The sequence below is a fragment of the Papilio machaon genome, chromosome 10 (genome assembly GCF_912999745.1).
Source record: "Papilio machaon chromosome 10, ilPapMach1.1, whole genome shotgun sequence".
Classification (NCBI taxonomy): domain Eukaryota; kingdom Metazoa; phylum Arthropoda; class Insecta; order Lepidoptera; family Papilionidae; genus Papilio; species Papilio machaon.
This window is the reverse complement of record NC_059995.1, coordinates 4,676,715-4,702,398: the sequence shown is the minus strand read 5'-3', so window position 1 is coordinate 4,702,398 and position 25,684 is coordinate 4,676,715. Positions and strand designations below refer to the sequence as shown.

Below are 25,684 nucleotides of genomic sequence, written 5' to 3'. Positions count from 1 at the left end.
GAACCGGTGAGAGAGGCGCTGCTATCGCGGTTGGTTCTGTCAGAATATATATAAAACCTACTTAGACATAGAGTGACATAAAAGAAAAAAAATTACATTCCAGCTTCAGTACTAAGAGGATCTTGTGACATTTTTTGACGTTAAAAGGGGGCGCTGATGAGCTGTCATAATTTAGTTCTAATTATGCACACCGGTTCAGATAGCCTTATTGGTCTAGTTTCTCCAGATTAAGATAAATCTACGGCAAAATTTATACGAAAAACAAATATTGAAAACATTTTTCATAATTATTATGAATCAATTATTTTCCTAATTGTGTAATATAACGACAGAGATCTTTTTATCAAACTGTTTGTACACAATTACAAAATTAGAACATTATCTGGAGACATAGCAAAGGTTTCTGTCGTATGAATATTTTGCGTTTGTAAATATTGTTGTTTATTGAATGTTGTGTAAAAGTTTTCACATTTATTTTGTTCACAATTATTAAAAAAAAAAACAATAAAAGGCTGTGAACAAATAATATTTTAGTGATACGTATTGTGTGAGCGTGTAATGTGCCATTAAAAAGTCTGTCGTGTGTTTATAACGTTGTAAATTATAATTTATATATTGAATAAGCATTGTTTGCGCTTTAGTCTTAATTTATAATTATATCTGAGATAATAGGTTATATTTTGTAAACATTACATATATCGAATATTGTTGTTACATACAAAATAAATAAATTAATAAAAAAAAGTACTTTCATTTATTTATTTATAAAATTATATAAAATTTAACACATAATTAACAACATAAAATGTACAAAAATAGAATAACACCAAATAAAATAAAATTAACAAAATCTATCTCTTTCACCCATACATAATTTTACACACTTTGAAATACTGTACCTCTAATATACAACATATTTCATACAATCAAAATTGAAAAAAAATGTATCCTATATACACTAATGTACTATTTATCCATACATCCATACATTACTACATTAAACATATATAAATTATGTTGCGTTTAAACGACTTACTACTTTAAAGGAGGAGGCTAAATCCAGCTTTACCTACAACCGAATAGAGCAACACATGGACAAAAAAAAGTTTAAAAATTGCAATATTTTTTTTTTATATTCAATGTCATGAACGATTTATAAAATGTCTAGTAAACGCCTTATAACTAAAACCTTCTATTATACGTCCTGCGGATAATTAATATTCAAACGATAAATGTAAGGCCATGAAAGATGTTTGGTTGCTTTGATCATGTAATTTGCTCATATTTCCACCACTATATTTTAAAAAGATATTAAAATCACATTTTCAATATCTTTCTTTCTGAAAACACATCTGGTATATTATTCACGTGCCTGTAACATAAACTGCAATTTAATCTATGTATTTTTTGACTTTAATTATTTATCTTTGATCAAGTAATTTGTCCCATACTATACCTGTCATATTTCAATCTCAGTTAAATTAAATTCTACAACTCCTGAAACATAATAAAAGTGTTGCTCTATCTTCAATGTCGGTTCAATTTAGATGCCTCCTCCTTCGAACCCTCAGAAGAGTTCCATGACAGAGGAGGGTGTGGTGGTGTCAGTGAGGTCCGTTCTCTGGTTGAGGATGCGCAGCGCGTCTTTAGGTTCGATGTGAGTGATGCCGCAGCTGTCCACTGTCTGCTTCGCCTCCGCCGGCTGCTTCACCAGCAGAGAGCGCAGGCGGCGCGCCTCCTCGTAGTCCATGTTGAGGAGTTTACACGCCTCCAAAAGCCTACAAAATAGTGAACTTGGTAGTAAATTAGTATCAATCTCAAGAGACACCAATATCTGTCATACTGTATACTAAACTGTATGTATATTATAGTTTTTTTTATATTACAATGTGGCAAACGAGCAAGCGACCACATGAATTCGCCGAAATGGCGAAGCGACCCCTGCCCATAGATATTCGCAATTGCAGATGCGTTGCCTATCCTCAGTCGAAGAAGGAGACGCACAAAAATTGAAAAGTGTGTGTAAAATTTATGTTGTACCTATTTTAGTCTGCGTCATATCATCTGGTGCAGGGATCGCGAATGAATGACACATAATATATTTTTAGAATTTCATGTTCACATTAAACGTTTCTTTTAGAAAAATGACACTGATATGTGAAGGTATGTTATCCCTGACCTAACGTTATAAGGATATAACAAAATATCAGTACTTTGGTAGGAGGTTGAGTTGTGCCACACTCTTGTTGTGAGGTGCGAACGCGGGCAGGATGTTTCGTTTCACGTCGTGTGTGAACTGCAATGTACCGCCCGTGTTGAACCACGTCTCCAACACCATCTCCTATAAAGTATAACAACTATAGAAAACGAAACTAATTGATTGTGAAGACATCTGTAAATTTAAAAATAACATTCTTTATGTCTAAAAATAGTTGCATTTGAAAAATTCTATACTTAATTCATCTACGGAAAATTTTACACAATTCTGTAATTGGTACAATAAATTATATTTTCATACAAAGAAATGCAAATTAGAAAGGAAAATTACAAATAAGTTTATTTCTTTAACTTTACAGTTCATGTAGTAAAATATTTTAGTATACAATAAATTGTTTATTATGAACTAAAATTATAATTTCAAAAAAATATGAAATTATATTACAAACCATAGATAACTAAAAAAAAGATGACATCTAGACAAACTTTTTTCTTTTATATTGTCCTCATGAATTATTCACACGTCACTTTTTGAGTTAGCAATGTAATTTAAGTCTTGTAATTCTTGAGAAGTTAATAGCGGCTCATTTAAAATTCAGTAATCACTCACTCATTTTCTTTCTTCCATAAAAAGGAAGAAAGACTGAGTTAAATAAGGAACTTCCATTCTTCCGATCTCCGTCTCCCTTCTTCCTTCTTTGTTCAGTCGAAAGCACAACCCAGTTAATTGTTTCACTTGAAGTTCGGAGGTTTGGAGAAAGACAGGAATATTGACCACAACGGAGAGAGAAAAGGAGCTCTCTCTCTCTCTCTCTCTCTCTGTGTCGATGTCTATTCCTCTCTGGGTCTGACTCTCGTCGCGATTATATCTGGTGTGTATATAATTTAGTAGTGTGCATGTTTGTGTAGAGGAAGGTGGTGTACCTGCAGCATGAGATGGTCGAGGCGTGCGGCGAGGTGAGCGCGCAGTCGTGCGGCTAGGGGCGGGGCGAGGCAGAGGGCGTGTTTGTGTAGAGGAAGGTGGTGTACCTGCAGCATGAGATGGTCGAGGCGTGCGGCGAGGTGAGCGCGCAGTCGTGCGGCGAGGGGCGGGGCGAGGCAGAGGGCGTGTTTGTGTAGAGGAAGGTGGTGTACCTGCAGCATGAGATGGTCGAGGCGTGCGGCGAGGGGCGGGGCGAGGCAGAGGGCGTGTTTGTGTAGAGGAAGGTGGTGTACCTGCAGCATGAGATGGTCGAGGCGTGCGGCGAGGTGAGCGCGCAGTCGTGCGGCGAGGGGCGGGGCGAGGCAGAGGGCGTGTTTGTGTAGAGGAAGGTGGTGTACCTGCAGCATGAGATGGTCGAGGCGTGCGGCGAGGTGCGCGCGCAGTCGTGCGGCGAGGGGCGGGGCGAGGCAGAGCGCGGCGGCGGCCAGACGCGCACACAGCGCAGACAGCGGCCCGCACAGCGCGCCCGACACGCTCAGCCCCATCTCCTCCACCATCAGCATCGCGTGCCATCTGCACCACCACACAGGATGCATCGTACACACCATACGACAAGTACCATACATAATCCATTTGGAATCATATCAATCGCCGATAGTACCGATTTGCATGATTTGTTTTACAGTCATACTAGATGATGTATGATATCTTTTAATGAACCTTGAAAAAAACTGAATTAAATATAAAAACCTATAATTTAGTGTAAATTTAGAAAGAAAAGGGCTTAGTTTACGATTGAGATATTGCATAAAAATCAATCTGCAGCTACTTACTTCAGCTTCTTGTATTCTCGTATGGTGGCCTTGAACTCGAGCAGTATGTGGTCTGAGAGCGCGGAGAGGCCGGCGTCGCGCAAGTGTGCGAGCAAGCTCGGCGCCTCCCCGAACACGCCAGACTCCTCCAGCTGGTCCGCGTCACACGCCAGCGCGTCCGTCGCTGACAAGTTCGCCAACTTTTGAGACTGACAAAATTAAAATTAATAAATAAAAAAGAATCACTGTTACGTATAAACAGATATTGATTCTTTCTGCATTTCGAGAATAAAAATTCTTATACAGTTGTCGCCCGCGACTCTGCACGGAATTGAAAAAAACTTAATAAGTTGCCTTTGTGTTCTTCCAGACTATGCTCAAAATCTATGGCAAATTTCAACAAGATCCATTGAGACGTTCCGGAGATACCTTCAAACAAATATCCATCCATCCATCCGTCCAAAACTTCGCATTTATAATATTAGTAAGATTAAGATTAATTGGCACTTCCAATTTACTCTTAATAAGGATAACACTGTGCAGCAGCGAAATTTAAAAATAAATACAACTAAATAAATATGGCTTACCGTCTCAAGAGAAAGCGATGGTTCATTCTCGACAGAATTCTGACGTGACATTTCATTGAGAGCCAACATTTTAGCTTTGAATTCCAACTCATTTATAGACATCGCTTGGTAAATATTTTCCGCTGCACAAAAACAACTTCATTATCATTGGTTTTTTTAGTGTTTAAATCAGTCATTCTAGTTGCTAAATAACCTATGGAGTATTTCCTTTAACTAAATTAAATTTTGTTCATGATTTTTACCTGCTGTGGATTTATTAAGGTTCTCTTCACATTCCTCCTCAACGGTGGTGTCTTCAGGTATAACTTCATCATCTTTGTGCTGCTGCTGCGTGAAATGTTCGAACTGTCGCCGATAGAAGTGCAATTGCAAGTAATGCTGCAAACAACAAGAAAAAAAGATAAAACCAAATAGAAAAATCCACTTAAAAAACAATGATAAACTAGAAATATTTATACTTCTTTTATTACTCTAATATTATTAAGTTGTCAAGATCCCAACAACAAAGGCACTACAATAAGAAAGAAAGATTCATATTTTTATAAGGCAAAGATACTGTTGTCTTCACTTTAATCTAAGGAGACGCCGCTTGGTTTTGGTTTGTGAAATGATTAATAATACAGTTGGTAAAGTGTAATGACCAGCGAGTGCGCCCACTGCAGCAGCACGGTGCGCGTGTAGTGCGCCGCGTTGAGCACTGCGGCGAGAGGCTGCGGCCCGCCCGCCAGCAGAGACTCCGCCCGCAGCTCGTGCAGCGCCGCGCCCAGCAGCTGAGTCAGTCGCACTCGCCACTCCTCTATTAACTCCAGCTGCAGCTCCACAAACTGCAGCCTGCACCAACAATACTGATTTTACTTTTTTTTCTATCATGTTACAAATAAGGATAATCTGAGGGTGACAACTTATGACTTGGCACGTCAGGACCCAAAGTATACTTCTGTTGAAGTGCCAACTCAATAAAAATATGAGACCAGCCATGTGTAATTCTTGCTATGTCCTATATATATAAATAAGAGCCAGTAGTGAGGTACCTATGTCCCGGCTGTGGTAGCATGGAGTATCTATCTTCAATGGTCTTGAGCAGCGCGATGAACCAGTCAGCGCAGCGTGGCACCCACAGCGCCGCACCCACCGCCACGCTCACACCCGCCGCCACCGGCTCGCACCACTGCTCGCTCTCCAGCGCCTCGTCCATTTTAGCTAGCGCATCTACGTATCAAATTAAAAAAAAAACAAAATAACCTAGTTAATAAATTACATTACACTCCTGTCACCCAGAAAAAAAAACATTTAGCACAAAGTTGATGGCTATTTCAACACAAAACAAGTTCATAAACAAATCTCATAACCGAACATTATACAAAAGACAATTACATTTAAAGTAGATTTATTAAAAATCAAGTTTAAAGAAATGACTTACACTTCTTTTCCACAGCTATCCAGCGAACAAAATGCTCTGCTTTAGTAAGTACATGCAGTGCCATATTTAATGGATAGCCAGTAAGGCTCTGTAATTCTCTATGGAAGCCAAGAGTCTCGTCTACTGCATGCGCGAAAGCAGCATCAACATCCACAATCTCTCCTTTTGAACCTTGAGATATGTACAATCCGAGTACTGTGTGTAGTCTTTCAGCAGCAAATGATATTAGGCCATTATTGAATTCATCCTGTCACAAAATATATAAAAGAGCATTATTTAATATATTTTATTCTACTATTAAAGAAGAGCACATGTTTGCTTTACAATTTTTTTATACTATAAAAGTTTAATAAAATTGTAGTTACCACAGCATTAATGTGACTGAGTTCTAATTTATCAGCAACTGGTTGCACATGGTCATTGACAAATTTCCGATGATCTTTTATCCAAGTAAGTGTTTGTGTTAAAAACCACTCCGGTCTGTCTATACGCGCTGTCTGACGTGTACCCGTAAAATGGAATTGAAACCTCTTTTTTAAAGGTCTAAGCATAATCCTCACAGGTAGACTTGTATGGGAACCTAAAAATTTAAAATTTAATTAAATTCAAATTAAATAACATTTGTTTCAATTCTATTTAACAGTTAACATACTGGAAAGGTATATAAGTAAACAATATGTCATAGAGTTGTGTAAACCGATACATACCTGAACTCAAGTCTTCTAAATTGCTATTAGGTATCTGATCCTCTGGTTCTTGTATAATAAACAAGTATCTGGTAAGGTTACTAAATTTCATCAGCACATCTTTAGAAGGTGGAGAACTTTCAGATGCTGAAGTTATAGGCCATTTTAGTGCTTTCAAAATGTCTTCATAGTGCCTTTGAAAAAAATTCAAATTAAAAAAATCAATATAATACAATTACTTTAAAAACGCACAAGAAAATGTTTAGTTAAATAACAACTGTCATCTTCACTACTCCGAAGTTATAATTAATATTAATTTAGTTACTTACTTGCTAAAATTTTCTTTTAATATATTATGCCAGTAATGTTTATATTCTTTAATGTAAGCAGCTTGGTGTCCCTGTGTGTGCTGGCTACACATTCCCTTTAGCTCTCCGTAAAGCTGAATTAACTGCTCATTGTCACGGCATTGTTTCATTTGACGACTAAACAATAAAGGTACATATTAAGAAAAAGAAAGAATTTGCTGTATTTTTAATTGTAATTATGGATGGGCCTAAACTAAAATATTTTAGGTTTTTCCAACATTGAATAGGAATACACGTTTTTTCAATTTTGGTCAAAACCAAAAGGTTAGAACTAAACTTTGCCCCAACTTGTTTTTAGCTTACCTCAAGTCATCAATCTTTTCAAATGATTTAAAATATAATAACACTCCTTCTAGTTTGCTTATGGTGGAAAATCTTTTATCAAGTTCCTCTCTAAAAGATTCCGTTTTGCTAAGAAATTGATCTATCTTTGCTGTTAACTTGACACTCTTGTTTTTAATGTCTGTTATTTGGTTTATATTTGCTTCAGCTTTTCGAATAGTTGCCGAATGTTTGGCAGACACATGATCGTTACCTTTTATGGGCGATAATTGTGATGTCTGACTTAAATTAACAATGCTAGAAAAGTGAGCTATGCAATTTTCAAGTTGTTTTTTTTTCCGCTGCAATTCTTGTTCAACTTCATAAGCATCTTCTAAATTGTTAATATCTGAGCCGATTTTGATGTTAAGGTTATGGATAAGTTCAACTTTTTCCTCGGAGGATAATTTAGGCTTCATTTTTTACACTTTTAAATCATTTCATAAATGAAAGTGATTATAACTGAGAAATAAACATTTGAGGATGCAGTGCTACAAAAGTGAATTTTTCACTCCTGAAAAGATAAAATATTACTTCCTACAACTGTCCACAATATTCCATATTGCTTGAATTGTAAAATTTGTTCTTTTTCCATTGAACACGAATATTGATTTCTATTTTATATACAGTTCACTTTAACTCCATCTAGTTCAAAATCTAGCATTATATTAAACGGGAAGAAAATAAAATAAAAATTGACATATTGACATTACGTTGAACAATAGTCAGCAGATGCATAACCATGTCGCTTCACAAAATGTAACAATGTAGAATAGAAGATCAGACATAGTCCTCCCACGGTATAGTTATGGACCACTGAAGACAAAAACACATTTATTTTAGCTTTTATAGAAATTAATTAAAAGTTAACTAACGAAATAATATGCTACAACTAATGTGCTAACATTTCATATCTAAATTACTGATTCCTGACAGAAAATATTAATTTAATGACAGCTGATCTTAAAGTAACAGGCGCGGAGATCGTTAAAATTTTTAGTTTCTTTAAAACTTTTGATGGACAGCCTTTTTTAATTTTTGATATTATGACCCACCCCCAAGGTATCCCAAATTTTTAGAAAAATTTAATTATTTAGCTTTAATTGTTTTATTACCTAAATAGTCACTTTGGTAAGGGATATAAAACTGTAAAGTTACTTACTCTTTGGTCTTTGGTAGTGAATGACAAGTATTTTTTCAAACATAAGCCAAAACAAGTATAGTACTACAAGTATAACAAAAATATTAATATATTTAAAGTAACTTTAAGAGTGTATTTAAACAATAAAGATAAACGTCAATAATGTCTATCGGAACCATTTACGAAACAGCCTACAAAGGAGATTTTAATCAAGTTAAAGTAAAAATAGATAATGATAAGTCCATAATTGAAACACCCGATTCGGTAATTTGTATTTTTTTTTTATTTAATAAAAATAGATTTGTGTGAAATATAATGTCTGTTAATATACTTTTCCAGAATGGCCGTCTTCTTATTCATTGGGCTGCATTAGGTGGCAATAAAAATTTGGTTGATTTTTTAATTGAGTTAGGTTCACCTATAAATTCTGTTGATGACACCAATAGCAGCCCAATTATATTAGCTGCATCAGCAGGAAGGTATGAGGTTGTTAAATTGCTCATTGATAAAGGTGCAAATGTAAATCATAAAACATGTCGTGGACAAACACCTCTTCATTATGCATCTTCTAAGGGACACAAAGAGGTAACTAAATTCACTTTTAAATAAACTGTTTCTTATATATTGAATCAAGTGCAAATGATTTTTGAACTTGAAGTTGTGACACTTTTATACTTTTAAATATTATTTATAAATAGGTAATTAAAAATAAAAATCTTCTGTGTGATCATAAGAGACTATTTTTGTAGATTGTTAAGCTGCTAATTGATTCTGAAGCTAGAGTCAATGAAGTTGATGAGCTAAAAGCAACACCACTGCATAGAGCTGCCGCTCAAGGCAGAAGTAGTATTGTAGAATTACTTTTGGAAAGTCCCTCAATCAATGTTGATCTTTGTGATTCTACAGGATGTACTGCTTTGTAAGTAATTACTTCTGATATATGAACATGATGAAATAGTTTTGATGATAACATTTATAGAATCTCCTTATAATGTGCAATATACAGTCAAAATTGGTTATGGCAACTGCGGCAAATCTGCAACCTGGATCATGTCATAGACTAAGCACTTATATTCATTCAAAATCATTTGTTATCTGTGTTTATTAAATCTTTCTTCTTTTGTTTAACAGGTTCAATGCCACTATTTTTTGTATTTAAATGCCAGTGGCACAGAACATCTATACATCATATTGTTATACTAATGGTTAGTATTTTTCAGACATCTTGCCTGTGAGGAAGAAAGAGAAGCAGTAGCCTGTATGTTGGTTAAAGCTGGTGCAAGTGTTAGTATACAAAATAAAGAAGGCAAAACACCACTTGACTTATGTTCTGAGAAACTGAAAAACATGTTGCATAATTTATTACAATAAAAATTACATTTGATTTCTTTATTATTTTATTATTTACTATAGTCATGTAATATGTTGAATCATTTGTTTTATCTTGCTGAATGTAAATCTATTGATTATAAAACTATTTTAATGTACTAATACAACTATTGAAGTGTAATGTTTCAAAAGCGAATAAATAATTTGGAAATTATAATTCGCGTTTGAAACAATCGGCGACGTTAATAGTACGGCTTCGGTATCGATTTCATGTACGGCATTTTTGGTTTTTATGAGTCGCCGAAAATTAAGTTACACTTTATTAATATCTATAATAGTTCTTTGAATTGAAGTAAACAAATAAACTATGAAAAAAATATATCTTTTTTCTTAAACAAAAAGCTTTTATACATATTGAAGGTTTTATGGCAATCTCGTAACAGAAGATGTCAAAATGACATTTTTTAATCTGAGCATTTTTAAAATTTATTGTGGCGTCAAATTGACACTACACACAGTGTGACCAGATTCAGTTAAGTTCTGTGATTATAGTAGAATAGGTAAATTATTTTACAGTTGCAAATTAAGTCCGAAAAAAGAAAGATTAAGGTCAAATCATAGATCATAGCATAGTCATTGGCGTTCAATGTGTGCTGTTTTGGCAAATGTGGATGTTTTTTTAATTTTCTGGAGTCTGCTTTGCAGGTTCTTTTTGTCAGTGCCGGGCAGATATGATATTTTTGAGTTTGAGATGGTCACACTGCATTTTACAATTACCAACTTGCCATTATTTACTTACGCTATAAAGTACCTAACTGCAATTTTAATTTAAACAGTTGATTTGTCACTGTCGTATCTGGTAACTGTAGTTTATGTGTATTATTTACCTATACATACATTGCTCTTAAGTTGATGTTGGTTCAAATTTTCGATCAACAATATTATGTTACGTATTGTTGATCAGGTTCAAACCAAATGTGAGCTAGATTTACCTGTACCTGTATGTTAGTCGTTTTAAAGTAGGTGTGATGTTGTAGTAGGACCATCGTTTTAACGTTAAAATTGGTGAAAATAATATAAACTTGTGATGTGTTTTGCAACAAGACAGGGTACTGAGCCTTTGTAAATTAAGTGTTTGAAGAGATAATCAACATATAAAGTATAGATTTATACGTAAGAAAAAAATTATAATTAATGTCAATATCTCCTTGTTTTTCATATCACCAACTTGAGACTTTTCTGTTTTGTTTATTACAGAGGAAAATATACATGATGTCGTCGACATACTACGATTACTACGATGGTAGTAAATTGTTTCTTTTCCTTTCAAATAGAATTGGTCTACCTATAGATCTTGTAAGTATTACTCGAATAGGTGATTGCACTTAAATTAAACATATTGTAGGTATCATACAAATTCTTTCATATTCTATTAGAAACAAAATAATGCACATATAAAACACGTAGAATAGATACATTAGTGTGTGTTTTTTCTATAATTAAAAGCAATTTGTTAAGATTTTGGCTATTTTTCATTAACCATATAAAAATCATACATTTAATAGAGAGAGAGAATGCTGCTTTTGCTGTTAAATTTTGTATAAATTGGTTCAGTTTTAAAATATATAATTTTTTAGATATAAAAAAAAAATTGGTCAATCGTCAGTTTTAAACATAACAAACAACACTTTTTTATAAATATCATATTGTCATGTTTCCTTCCATTAGGTTAATTTTTTGGTAGCACAAGTAGCTGCACTATGCCTGGCCAGACTATTTCGGAAACCATTACGACTTGCTTCACCAGAATTTCGTCATTCTGTGTGCCTTGTTATAGGTTTGCTAATGGGATATTTCTGCTTTGGCAAGTAAGTTCTGCTTTTAGTTTTTTTTTTATTATCATACCATTGTTATTTCAAATAATTTATTTTCATTTTTGCCTGCATGCTATTAAAAGAAACTAGAAAATAAACAGAAGATTTTAGGTTTTTTACAATGTCATATATTTTTATAGGCACACCACCAATTTATTTTTATTAAATTGTACAAATAATAAGACATAAACGTTTGTCCTATTAGAACTATCTGATTTATATGTCACTAGCTGTCATCCACAACTCCATTTGTGAGAAATAAAAATAAATAAATAATTAGCCTATGAGTTCTTCCAGACTATGTTCTACGCCTGTGCCAAATTTCATCAACATCCGTTGAGCTGTTCCGGAGATACCTCCAACAAATATCTTTCTAATTATTGACAGCTGTGTTCAAAAGTTCTGTTTGTGAGAAAAATTATTTTTCTTATAGCAGACTGATTTGAAAATAATCAGAAATACTTTATAATACAAAACTTTGAAAATCCATGCGGATAACAAATAGTAATTTATCCACTATAGACAACAATTGTAAGATATCCATAAAGAAATAAAATTGGATTGTCTGTATCTAATGTAACCACTAAACATATAAATAAAATTGGAGTGTTTGTATGTATGTAATATTGAAGAAATAGCATATTTCCTACATTTATACATTTGCGTAATAACGATTTTTTTTTAATTTTATCTGTAGGTCTGTCCGCAAGGTCGCGTCTGTTAAACGTTTGGTAGCTGATGCACGCGGGCATATTATAGGCTACTTTTTTTTAAATTTCACACTGACGAAGTTGCCGGCGGCCCTTAGTATAAAAGTAAAATCTTCATATTCCATGCATATGATGAAGAAAAATTATATGTCCACAAGTTCTCGTTTGTTCCGGGTAATATCCGAAACGGTTGAACCGATATTGATGGGACTTCTAATCAAAAGTAGCTGACGTATCACGGAGTAACATATTCTGATTTTACAAATTTTAACCGGGGTTTTCCGAGACAGGGATGACGAAATGTTTTATAGAGAGATTTTGGTGTTTCGTGTTTCTACACACGGTTACTGAAATTTTATGTTTAATTAATTTAATTAATACGCGTTCAATTATACATTTGAACTTAAACGAAAATAAAAGAATAAAAAAGGCGCGGGGAATAGCTAGTCACAAGCTCACAAGTAATATCAATGTAGCGAATTTTATCAATTGTCGTACATAGCAATCGTCACATTCTCCACAGCAGAATAACTATATCAATTGATGGCAATAAAAGTCTATTGTATTGCTATGAATGTGAATCACAAGTGCCATGAGTCATATTTCTTGTGCAAATACTCATTCTCAATTTTCTTAATTTTTAATTCCTATCTACATTTTGTTTTTAGTTGACAAATTGACGCAAACAGAATTCTTTAATGGTATCTAAGGGGACTCTTTATATCATATAGAAAGAGTTTTCGCCCGCGATTAATTAATTTTTTTGATACCGCGCGGACGGAATCGCGAGCAACAGCTAGTATACTATTAAAATGACTTCCTTTATTATTCTTTTGTTTTACTAACACTTGTGTTACAAACTTCTCGTAGAACTTGTTTTAAATATTTATTAAAGTAAACGGAAAGAAAGTGTTTTGTTTTAAGTTGTAATTTACGATTTTTTTGTATTTGAACCTAAATATACCTCTTTTTAACATAATTTGGTAGATAGAAACAGATTGTACTTTCATTCATCAGAAAAATTCATCGCTGAGCACGTGGCAACATGAAGATTAATTTGCATACAATGGAGTTACCATTTATTATTCTACACATTAATCCTTAACGAATATTATAATCCTATAATTTGCCAGCACACATTAGTTACCTTCCAGTGAAAGTCCCGCTAAAATCGGTCCAGTCGTTTTGGCGATTACCCTAAACAAATGCGTCTTGCAGTCAGGCAGACAGAAAGAAAAATTAAAAACTCGTTTTTCTTTATAGGTTAAACAAATGTTTTAAAACTGACTTAATTTTGTTAACTGTATACATGTACGATTGTTTATTTGTTTTTTTAAAGTCTTAATTTTTTCGTTTAGTTTTGTTCGCACATTATCAATGACAAAGAATAGGACAGGTCACGTTTACCTCCGATTAAAGACCGACTAAAAAATCGGGTTTTAATTTAGCTGCGCAAATAAGTAAAGAATCCGCAGGAAACACTGCGCATAAAGTACAGTCTGACATTTATACATTGTATCCTTGTATCTTTGATCCACGCGCGTTAACGACGACCCGAAGATAGTAAAGTTTTTTATTTGAAACTGTCGTCATTAAGACATAATTGTCACAACAATTTACTTGTAATTAGATATTAATACACCTGTATAGTGGTAACATGTCTTGATAGGAGTCAAGGACGTCCACCGACACATGAACTCTTCGTGAGCTTCCACTTAAGAAACGTTGATATGAAAGTGGAAGCAGTATACCTATAGTGACCCGTATATTTCAGAAATTAGTATAAGATTTAAACTCGAAGAGGGATTTAAAGGACCAATTCCCTTAATATCTATTAATTCCCAGTTGAAATTCAAACACAAAAACGATTTATGGGATGATTATTGTATACATGTATGTTTGTTGGTACTAAAAATATATTATAACAAAAAATTTCATTATTAAACTTATATAGTATTCTTCTTCTGAGTTATGACAACGATAAAGATACCAACGCAAGCTACGATTTAGTAAAGTTTTAATTTAGAATTTTTAAACAATTTTTTTTTCAGACAAGCGGTCCATTTATCGATACTACCGATGTTAAGTTTTATACTATTAAAGACGTTACCTCATCGCATCATGGGAAAGTATGTATTTTTAAAAATCATGATTGAGTTTTTTTATAAAGGATTCATACTTGAATTGACAATTAAAATTAAATCATTAAAGTAAGATTCTATTAAGTCAACTCTGCATACTTTTGAGGATTTACGATTTTTTGAAAGATTTTTTTTTATAAATCTCGACTATTAAGCCAATATAACATAGACCATAGAATAATCATAGATCTCATCAACACAAGCCAACTAATACTTAGAATCTCTTTGTAGTGTTATATTGACCACGTCAATGTTATATTTGTCCTGTCTTCACTTACATCGGCAGCTCTATCATACGGCGAATTACTCATTAGATATAACAGGTACGTATATTTCATGTCAATTGGATTTATTGATAACAAGTGCAGAGACGTATCGTCTGATCGCTTAGGAGGGGTCAATTTCAACAGTACGAGAGATGATTGACACAAACATCTTTTACATTCTTTCAAGTGGTGTTGAAATAAATAACTAATACTAACATATTAAAGTAGTAGACCTGCTAAGTCTTTGACGTGTATATCCTATTTATAATTATTGTAGTTCTGATCTAAATATAGACATTTGGTTACATTCGTTGCTTTGTTTAGCGTATGAGTAATGCACCAAAACAATGTTTTCTCTGCAATAGCGCTGTATTATTTATTAGCAGTTCGGTAAGCGCTTAACATTCTGTTTGAACAATTAGTAGTTAACGTATGTAAGTTACGTCAACTTGCATGCATGACAGCATGTATCAATAATACAAATAACCTACGAACCGTACAACTATAGCAAAAAGATATATGTATTCCAATATATGTATTCCAATGCATCGTCGTCGACTAAAGTACATTTGTGTCATATCAATATGCAGAAAACTAAATAGCTATGTACTGAATTTAATTATTTGTAATTGTAGTATTCACGGTAATCCTATAATAGTTTTCTGGTTTGTCTGTAATTTCCACTGAATATAATATAAACAGACCTATTATTTTAGCTCAAAATGAATTGGGAAATTAACTTACTAGTCTTTCAACCAGGTCCTCTAATGGTGATTACTCAGAGGGTCACTTCACTGGCGTATCTTCTACAAGATAATCTGCTTAAGAAAGAGTTGAACTGCAACAATGCGAAAGGCGACGGTCCGGCAGCCAAAGTAGACAAGATACCTTCCCCTCTGGAATACTTCGCCTACACGCTCGCCTTTCAAACCCTAATGTGCGGCCCTGTCGTCTTCTACTCTGATTATATTAAATTTATCGAAAGTGGTCGAGTTGACGGGGTAAATATACAAACTAAATTATTTTTATGATAAGCAAGGAAAGAATATAGTTTCATCATCATCAGCTCACTATACGTCCCGACCGAGGGTCTCGGAGCCTACCCTAAGTTAGGAGTGACTAGGCCATAGTCAACCACGCTGACCAAGTGCGGGTTGGTTGACGTCGCACATATCATTGAATATGAGAAGATATTAATCGTAATAATAAATAAGTAATAAATTGCAGATATGTGCTGGTTGCATCACGATGTTTTCCTTCACTGTAAGAACGTCGGATAAATGTACATATGTTAATCGAAAATCGAAAAACACATTGCTACATGGCGGGATTCGAACCCAGGACCTGCACATTTCAAGTCAAGAGCTAAACCCCTATACCACCGGCGCTCATATAGTTTACCGAAGTATATAATTTACCTGATATTAATTGACCATTGTTATCGAGGAACTTCAAATGTGAACCATCTTTCTGTATGTTATATACAGTTATTGGTATATAGGTACAGCAACTATTACAATAAAATTTTAATATAATTTTCAAAATAAAACTATACGTATAGAAATAAAAACAAATGCATTATCACGATATTTTGTTAATGAGAAATATTCAAATATTTTTAAATGTCGTCAAATATTCAAGGTTCACAAGATACAAAACAAATCGTTGCATTTGACAACCTTGAAACGGATTATTAGTTAAATTTCTTCTTAAATTAGCATCCAAAAGCTGATTAAACTAAGGACAAAAGTTTGACTATTTTTCAATTTAGTAGACGCGATAACCTGTGGAATTGGTTGTTCACATGGACAGCAGTCGTTTAGTGAAAAAGGGTCTTACGCTGTCAGGATACATAAGTTTATGATATGTATGTATTAAATAAAAGCAGGTTGTGAAAGACAAATCGAATGAGTCGGAGCCGTCACCGCGGCGCGCAGTACTGTACAAGGTGGTGGGCTCGGTAGCCGCGGCCGTCCTCTACCTCACGCTGGCGCAAAAGTATCCGCTTACAGTTCTAGAAGGTAACTATATATCTATCTATACTAATATAATAAAGCGTAAACACACATCTTTTTAATGCAGGATCGAAGCACTTACGAAATTTTTTGAATAATTCGTTTTGTAATAAAAATACCTTTACTTACAACACGCTTTCGGCTATATATTGTCACGCCATTGTTCAAAAAAATATTCAAGAAAGAGACAAAAATTGCATGCCAATAGCAGCAAAGATGGATGGTCGCCATGGTAACGGTAATTCTCAGCTAATGGACCTTCGTTGTTATTTGAATTTTGATATTTGCTAATATTTATAACAGGGACAATATTACAACGTAGGTCTCTGTAAACGTTGTGTCTATTAAAAATGACGTTTGCTGGCTCACGTACTTTAGATCTTACATTGATAACACCATATTAAAGAAAAATATATTTTACCTACCTACCTGGTTGGTAGATGGTTTAAGATGTTTTGACTCATAGACGCATATGTACTTCCTGCAGCTTCATTTGATATGCAACATATGTACGTATTCGAACAAGGTCTCCAGCTTAAACTATAAAGAATTTAAATTTCGTGACCAGAATTCGGTTAAATGTATCTATAAGTTGCGTTACCTACAAATATAAGTCAGGGGTGGCCAACTTAATTAGACCAAAGATCTATTGTTTACTGAGGAAACCCTGTGCGATCTCCCAATTACCAACTTCTTGAAATCTTCAATAAACCACATAGTTCTAGGCAAAATTATTATATTTTATTAAAAGCGAAATCATAAAACTCACAATTATCCTTAGTTAATAGCTATTTATATTAGTGTGAACATTGCGTCTGAGCATCTTTCACTACGGTATGTTTTGTGTATTTGTCGGCGCCCGCGCGCCACCTGAGCGAAACTGTAAACAACACGTGCACCGATTGCGTCATTCGATTCCCCCACTCTCCCCACTACTAGCTCTGCCGCTATAAAAGACGTGCAACATTATTTGAAAGGTAGTCTTGGCTCTGGCGTGGCTCGGTGCACTAGTTGTACTTCGCTTGCTTAACCTAGACGCTTTGGATAGTTAATTTGTGGAAACGAATTAATTATTATTCCGGTGCTATAATTTGGATGTTTAAAGTAGCTTCATTCTTTTTAACTATGGCCGATCCTCTTCCTACATCAGAAGTGGGATCGGATCCATTTCCGTCTCACGATCAAACCAACTCAACCAACTGCATGGAAAAGCAAATGTCTCTTTTTTCTTCCGGAATGGAAGCAATTTTATGAAAATTATCAAATTTACCCCCTTAAATCCCTGTAAATTGGTGTAATTTGATTCCTTAAGCGAAATGATCATCGAAAAAAAAAAAACTTGGAGGGTGTTGATCTCATTATTGCACTCACTCACGCCCTTAAAGGTCGCCGCGACCTGCCTTTCAAAGATACTGCCAGATAACATGTCCTGATATGCTATTAAGGAAATATTAATCTCAAAATTTTCAAAGCCAATAATAATGCAAGACTGTTTTGATCAGGTCATTAAGTTTCGCCTTGGGTTCACATAACGAAGATACATCCAGACTAATCTTGGATGATATTAGATCTAGTGCCTCCAGCAATATCATTAAGTCCTCGCCGGCAAAACGGAAGTCGTCGCTGATCAATCCTTAACGCCAACGATGTCGTCACATCCTATAAATCTACCCTATATAAGCCGTTGCACCGACACTGCATGTTTAGTTTTCATTCTGTCTTCGGAAGGTCAACATAACTTCAACTTCAGTTTACTTAACTTATAAACTCAGAACCAACCACGCTGCTGGTTATCTGCTTGATAGATAAGTACTGGTTACTGAGTCATTTCTGCCTTTTTGTCATTTTGTATTCGTGATGTTAGAATTACAAAACAGTTTAGACTCTAGCCGTTGATAACTATGATTGTAATTTGATTTTGTGTTGAATTATTGATTTTGTGATAAAATGTAAAATCCCTTTGTGATGTCTTATTACATCTAGAACTTCTAATAACATTGTTCATGAAATCGAGTATCCGTTAGATAATATAGGATTTAATAACCAACTTGATGATGTTTCAGATACTATCTCGACTAGTAGTGACCACACCCTTACTGCAAATTCTGATACCTTATCGGCACAATCTGATACAACGTCGGCTAGCTCTAATGTAACATCTGTATATTCTGTACCTTTAAATATGTAATTGAAATTTTATTGAAGGGCTTACGCCGGTCCAATAATATGGCTGTAGGGAATCTTAATTCCGGTCCAGCATGAATGCTACAGGGAATGACAATTCCGGTCTAGCAAAGGCTATAGGGAATACTAATTCCGGTCTAGCAAAGGCTACAGGGAATACTAATTCCGGTCTAGCAAAGGCTACAGGGAATACTAATTCCGGTCTAGCCCCTTTAAAAAAATTTATCTTTTTGCAGGACCTCAAGTCGGACCAAAACTGACTACCATAACTGAAGGGTCAGTTTGGACCGGACCAGACACTATAATTATTGTCAGGATAATCGAACGATGTTTTTCTTACTTCAGATGTATAAAAATTAAAAGGGGCGCGTGCGAGGGCGCACGCACGTCAGCATGGCCGTGTCGGCGCCCGCGCGCCACCTGAGCGAAACTGTAAACAACACGTGCACCGATTGCGTCATTCGATTCCCCCACTCTCCCCACTACTAGCTCTGCCGCTATAAAAGACGTGCAACATTATTTGAAAGGTAGTCTTGGCTCTGGCGTGTCTCGGTGCACTAGTTGTACTTCGCTTGCTTAACCTAGACGCTTTGGATAGTTAATTTGTGGAAACGAATTAATTATTATTCCGGTGCTATAATTTGGTCCCTAGACTAATTTATTGAATTGTTACTTTGGAACATAGTTTAGTTTAATGGTTAATGAACTGTCATTAGTCCTTTTTTTTTAACGTTGGGAAATGTGTTAAGCATACCGCCTGCCCTTCGGGGGGGCGGGTGGTTATGTGAGGCTCCCCCGGCGCCAATAGGGGCGCCGGGTATACTCACCAAAACCCAACGGTGTTCCACCTTCTCCGCTTGTGATGGGGCCGTGGGAACGCAATAGCACACGGCCCCGTCTGCGGATTGCCCGCCACATGGAAATGCGGCGGGCCCTGCTTCCGCGACGACGCCTTCAGCAGAAGGCGCCGTCGGCCTTCGCCGAGGACTCCCCGGAACACGTGGGGAGTCCTACAGCACGGGACCCTTGCGAAGCAGGCGGCGAACCCCGATTCGCCGCCCGCGGGTCCCTCACGGCGGCGCCCTGTCTAGCGCCACAAGGTGCGCCCGACGGCGCCGCCCCGGTCTCCTGCGGCGGATCGGGAGCGAGTCGACGGCGTCTTCCCGCGCCCGCTCCGCCGCTTCTTTCAGCGTCATAACCTCGACGCTGAAAGAGGAGACCGCCTTCCATACCTCCTCCCTGTCTGCCATAGCAGCTGCCATGACAGGCAGGGAGAGGTCCGTCCCAAGGACCGAGGACACGGCGGCGCGCTGCTCCGCCCACGCTGGGCATGCTTCGCGCGTGTGTTGCGCCGTGTCCACCTCTCCGGTGCCGCAGTGGTGGCAGTCCGCGGTGGGCTCCCTTTTCACCACCCTACACAGATACACCCCGAAACATCCGTGCCCGGTGAGCATCTGAGTGAGGTGGTAGTTGGGGGCCCTGTGGCGGCACTCTACCCACTCCCGCAGGACGGGCCGTATCGCCGCCACCAACTGTCGGCTCGGTCCCGGGGCCTCCAGCTCCTCCGCCTGCCTCCGGAAGAGGTAGTCGCGAGCCTCCTCCTTCCACTGGTTGACCTCTAACGGGTGCGGGCGGAGGTCACTCTCCTTCAATCGTCGATAGACCGCCGGAAGGACCTTGGCCTCGAGCGCCCACGGCGGGCTACCGGCGATCAGATACGCCGCCTCGTATGACGCCGTACGGTACGCCCGAGCCACCCTCAGCGCCATCACCCGCTGCGGACGTCGCAGCAGGGTGCGGTTACGGGCGCTGAGGGATTCCACCCATATGGTCGCCCCGTACAGCGCCATCGACCTCACCACCCCCATATAGAGGCGGCGGCATGCCCCTCCGGGGCCGCCCAGGTTTGGAAGGACCCTTCCGAGAGCGCCTGCGGCGGCTACCAGTTTCGGTGCCAAGCGCCGGAAGTGCTCCCGGAAGGCCCACCGACCATCGAGGACGAGTCCTAGGTACTTCATGGTACCTGCGATGGCGATGGGTGTCCCAGCCACCGTTATTTGGGAGCCTCGAGGCGGCCCACGTCGATGCCCATGGAATGCCAGGGCCTCGGACTTGTTGAGCGCCACCTCGAGCCCCAACCTCCGAATTCGGTGGACCACCTGTGCGACCCCCGCTGTGGCGAGAACCATCGCCTCGCGGTGTGTACTGCCACGGGCAGTCACGAGGGTGTCGTCGGCGTAGCAAATCAGGCCGACCCCCCGCAACATGTCACCGCGTAGCACCCAGTCGTAACCGATGTTCCACAGGAACGGCCCTAAGACCGATCCCTGTGGAACACCGCACGACATGGCCCGTCGGGCCCATCCGTCTCTCGTGGGGTACACCACAGCCCTTCCACAAAAGTAGTCCCGGATCAGCCTTTGCAGGTGGCCCGGAACACGGAAGTGCTGCAGTGCCTCCATCACCGCCGTCCAGGGCAGCGTGTTGAAGGCGTTTGAAATATCCAACGACACAGCCACCAACACGCCGCCCTGGGCGACTACCTCCTCGGCTAGGCCCTTGAGTCGGGACACCGCGTCGATGGTCGACCGGCCACAGCGGAATCCGAACTGCGCGTCGCACAGATGTATGTGCTCGGCGAGACGAGCAACGAGCACGCGCTCGAAGAGTTTACTCGGCTCGCCGAGCAACACAATCGGCCGGTACGCCGAAGCCTGGTCGGGCGGGCGGTCGTCTTTCTTCAGAAGGACGAGCCTACCTTCCTTCCACGAGCTGGGGAACCGGCCCTTACTGTCATTAGTCCTGTGATTTTGCTAAAAACTATTATAAAGTTTAAAGTAGCTTCATTCTTTTTAACTATGGCCGATCCTCTTCCTACATATTTATATTTTTGTTTTGCTAAGATCGACATAGTCGCGTCGATCGGTTGGCCACCTCTGATAAAGTTTAACCAATGTTCGATTTTCAAGCGAGGTAAGAAAATCAGACAACGTAATTGAGAGACAATAAATTGAGACAACGTGTCGTATAATATTTTTATAGTAATTTTATTTCGCTTTGGAACTGGTCGTACTAATGTCTTCAAATAAAAATTTTAGAAGTAAAATGTGTAGGTTAAATATTCAAGGTTAATTAATGCTGATTATAATCAATTTATTATTATAAACAGCTTTGAAAATCACAGTTATATATTATACCTGTCGAGTGACAAAGCAATTTCCAATGACAATGTCAGTTGACATAAATTCACTTTATTAGCTTTTGCCCGTGACTTCGTCTTTCTTCGAAAACTTAGTACGTAGCTCATATGTTCTTCGATACAGTTTTCTACATCTATACCAAATTTTACCTAGATCCTTGCAGCCATTCTGAAGATAACTTCGGACAAACATCTTTCGTATTTATAATATAGTAATAATTAAACCACATTCAGGTATTCATTTAACATAAGTAAAGTTTTTATAGAACTCATGAATGAGAAGGCGAAAAATTCATTATGAAGTCAGCGTAGTTCGCACAAATTGTTGTCTTTAAAATAAAACTATATTTCTGTCTGTTTTAAACATTTTCCGTAATTTGAGCAAAAGAGACAAGTAGAATATTTAATTCATGATAAAAATACTTCTCATCGCCCGAAAAATTGTATTTTATACGATTAGAATGCATTGTTAAATTCGTGGTATTGTAGTAAATAACAAAGTACTTAATAATTTCTTGCTTCGTTTTTCTTCCTACTTCATAATGGAAACATTAGGTGTTATTATTGGGGTAAATTATAAAGAAAAATTTCCATCTTTAGAACTAACAGACCCTACATCGGAGGTGTCTCGGTCGTGGTCAGCGGTGTACCTGCTGTGGTACGCCTATCTCTCCACGCTAGTGGTTAGATGCAAGTACTACCACGCATGGCTGCTTTCCGAGGCCATCTGCAATAACTGCGGCATGGGCTTCAATGGTTACGAGGCTGATGGCACCCCCAAATGGGATAAGATGTCCAACATTGATGTCTTCGGTTTTGAGGTAATTTGTTCATACAGTTGTAGGCCTTGTCACGACATTAACACTCTAGGTCAAAAGTACGAGTAATGGACAATTTCTGGACCTCTAACATATTTTTCTTCTCTGATAAATGCTAAAGTTCTCCGAAATATCAGTCACCATCTTTGCACTTTACTGGTATGTATACTAGTTTTCAGAAATGGCGGGTTTTAACTTGGCGCCGCAGAGCACAATTTTAGATGTAACTATATGTAGCGGGATACAGGGAGAACACTTTTAAACAGGGTTCCTATAATCCATTTTTAAGGTCCCTATTTATAATCTTTGCTGATGTATCGAAGTGAACGTTTACGAAATGTATTTGTGTGTCAGTTTGCGGGCAACTTCCGCACGGCTGTGTCCAGCTGGAACCGCAACACGAACACGTGGCTGCGCAGTGTGGCGTACACGCGCGGCGGCGGCGCGAGCACGGCGCGAGTGTACGCGCTCTCCGCGCTCTGGCACGGCTTCCACCCAGGATACTATCTCACATTCTTTGCCGGAGGACTGTTCACAGTCGCCGCTAAGAAGGTAACTAACTTTAAAAAACAATTTTACCACAGCTATTTAATTATCGCCCTGGAACAGTTTAACATGGTTTGCCTTTATTAACGACAGTAGAAGAAAAAGATTTTAATGTTCTGCTAATTTCAACTAAATTGAACTTGTTTAAATATTGTGTTACTCGTTAACCTATAGTTTTCTTTTTCCCATTTTGTTTTTAGGTTCGGGCCGTGATTCGTCCGATGTTCTTAGACAGCAGACCGAAGAAGTTATTCTACGATTCGTTGACGTTCATAACGACCCGCGTCGCCATGACCTATGCCACCGTGCCTTTTGTTCTGCTCCATCTTGCCCCCAGCCTGGCATTTTATGGGTAACACCATTTTATTTATTTATTTATTTTAAGAGCTTTTCCTATTTGTCGGATGGTTAATGACACAAAATTATCCTGGAAAAACTATTATCGTAGTTAGGATTCTTATAAGGTGAACCAAAGATATTGTTAATTAGTCAATTAAAAATGGAAGAACCTACATTTAATACAATGTCCATGTACCAACATAGAAATATTTAGAATTTAAACTACGAGTAGATCCAAAATAAACTATTACAAGAGCTTGGTGAAAATTAATTTTGTATATATGTTTTATTTTCAGGAAATTTTACTACTCGTTACATTTTATTGCACTGGGTGCGTTATTACTGCCGAGCAAGTCAGGCAGTATGTCAAGCAGTACGTCAACACATGAACTTCCACCGATGTCTTCCAAAGGGAACAAGGATTTACCCACCGATACTAATGGTGATCTTAACGGTAAATTAAAAATGTCCTAAAAGTTGAAATTCTTCCTATTGATTTTATTGATATAATTTTATATCTTTGTAATAGCAATATTTAAACATCTCACATTTGCAGAAGTAACTTGCATTTATTAAATTAAAAAAAAGTATTTTTTGTTTTATGGACATCCTATATAGTTAAAGATCACATAATATATCGACTTATGTCTATAAGTCGATATATTATGTGAAAAGGAGACCCTTTACGTAATCCTAAAAATATATAAAATGTAACCATAATAAGATCACGTTAATAACTATTTAAATGATTATTTTTTTTATGACAAATGTTAAAATGTATGACAGATATATTCCTTACAGACTTCCAGATTTACATTATGTATCTGACTTGAATTATTAATTAGTACGTACATACGTTGTTTAGTATAAAAAGACATAATTTTTCGAATATAATATTGAATATAGATCTTTTATAAGAGAAATCTCGTTTCGGCTTTGTAGAGCGTTGTCTCTGTCGCACAAAGCATTGCATCTCATATTGTATTTTATGAAAGAGATAAGCCTATAAAAAGAGGAAATGTCCAAATTGTCTCTTCGTAAAGTTTGATTTGTTAATATTATTATTTCTTGCTGTTTATATTTGTTACATAATAAAATGTTAATGTGTTTAATTTTGTAATAAAATTATTTTAAATAAAAAAAAAGTTTATCATCAAATACCTTTATAGTTAATACAAAATTAATACGTTCTATATAACAAAAATAGAACAATCCGCAAATAAAATTAATATTATATTAAAATTAATTTTTATTTTCTTAAGATATTCTCATATTTTGTAAAATAATTTATTGCATAAGTATGCTATGATTATTTATCGTGTATTATTATATTTTATTAGTTTTAAAGAAAGCCTGTTAAAGAATGATTATTTTTTGTTAAAAATATTAAGGAAGCAAATATTAGTTCTATTTTAAGTTATTTACTATTTCATTACTTTATTTATTTTAACCAGAAAAAACAAAATTATTTTAACAATATTAACATTTTTAATTGTTAAAAAATTTACTTTTTTTTCATGTAGTATAATTAACTTTTTGAAATGTTGAGAATCTTGAAACCTATGATTCAATATCCTTTGATAAAAAGTTTTTTTTAGTAACTGAGTTCGCCCAAAAAAAAAAGCACAGTGATTTTAAAGACATTAAGGCCTGTTTGATTTCATTATCTAAAACTATTTAATTATTAGTATTTATTTAAATTCTCAATTAAAAAAAAATAATTTAGAATCCAGCAAATATTAGTGAATAATAAAGTCTAGTTGTTTTGTTATTGTCATTTGTCGATTAT

The 25,684-nt window shown here is 36.7% G+C and overlaps 3 protein-coding genes across 6 annotated transcripts; 2 read left to right on the top strand and 1 right to left on the bottom strand.

Moving 5' to 3' along the window:
* Positions 1 to 1,165: 1,165 nt before the first annotated feature.
* LOC106718246 (RAD50-interacting protein 1) lies at positions 1,166 to 7,928 on the bottom strand. Of its 2 annotated transcripts, none has more exons than XM_014512291.2 (13): positions 7,316 to 7,928; positions 6,974 to 7,129; positions 6,666 to 6,838; positions 6,324 to 6,538; positions 5,959 to 6,205; positions 5,570 to 5,747; positions 5,180 to 5,369; positions 4,781 to 4,916; positions 4,539 to 4,660; positions 3,973 to 4,160; positions 3,142 to 3,712; positions 2,214 to 2,341; positions 1,166 to 1,778 (listed from the first exon to the last, which is right to left on the bottom strand). In XM_014512291.2, exons 1-13 carry the CDS (start codon positions 7,750 to 7,752, stop codon positions 1,568 to 1,570), a joined length of 2,952 nt encoding a protein of 983 aa, XP_014367777.2. In that variant the 5' UTR covers positions 7,753 to 7,928; the 3' UTR covers positions 1,166 to 1,567. The 2 variants fall into 2 exon arrangements, with proteins under 2 accessions (XP_014367777.2, XP_045535555.1); XM_045679599.1 differs by having other exon boundaries at positions 3,538 to 3,712.
* A 597-nt stretch (positions 7,929 to 8,525) lies between these two features.
* LOC106718169 (26S proteasome non-ATPase regulatory subunit 10) lies at positions 8,526 to 9,845 on the top strand. Its single transcript, XM_014512180.2, has 4 exons — positions 8,526 to 8,738; positions 8,814 to 9,059; positions 9,224 to 9,393; positions 9,695 to 9,845. The coding sequence occupies exons 1-4, from the start codon at positions 8,637 to 8,639 to the stop codon at positions 9,843 to 9,845; spliced, it is 669 nt and encodes a 222-aa protein (XP_014367666.1). The 5' UTR covers positions 8,526 to 8,636.
* A 729-nt stretch (positions 9,846 to 10,574) lies between these two features.
* On the top strand, positions 10,575 to 24,436 carry LOC106718078 (lysophospholipid acyltransferase 6). 3 transcript variants are annotated; one of them, XM_045679888.1, is made up of 11 exons: positions 10,575 to 10,662; positions 11,061 to 11,159; positions 11,532 to 11,671; positions 14,439 to 14,516; positions 14,760 to 14,851; positions 15,554 to 15,795; positions 16,680 to 16,815; positions 22,793 to 23,013; positions 23,365 to 23,562; positions 23,757 to 23,908; positions 24,192 to 24,436. In XM_045679888.1, the coding sequence occupies exons 2-11, from the start codon at positions 11,073 to 11,075 to the stop codon at positions 24,367 to 24,369; spliced, it is 1,524 nt and encodes a 507-aa protein (XP_045535844.1). In that variant the 5' UTR covers positions 10,575 to 10,662; positions 11,061 to 11,072; the 3' UTR covers positions 24,370 to 24,436. The 3 variants fall into 3 exon arrangements, with proteins under 3 accessions (XP_045535844.1, XP_014367561.2, XP_045535843.1); XM_014512075.2 differs by having other exon boundaries at positions 10,617 to 10,976; positions 16,683 to 16,815; XM_045679887.1 differs by having other exon boundaries at positions 10,617 to 10,976.
* The last annotated feature ends 1,248 nt before the right edge of the window (positions 24,437 to 25,684 follow it).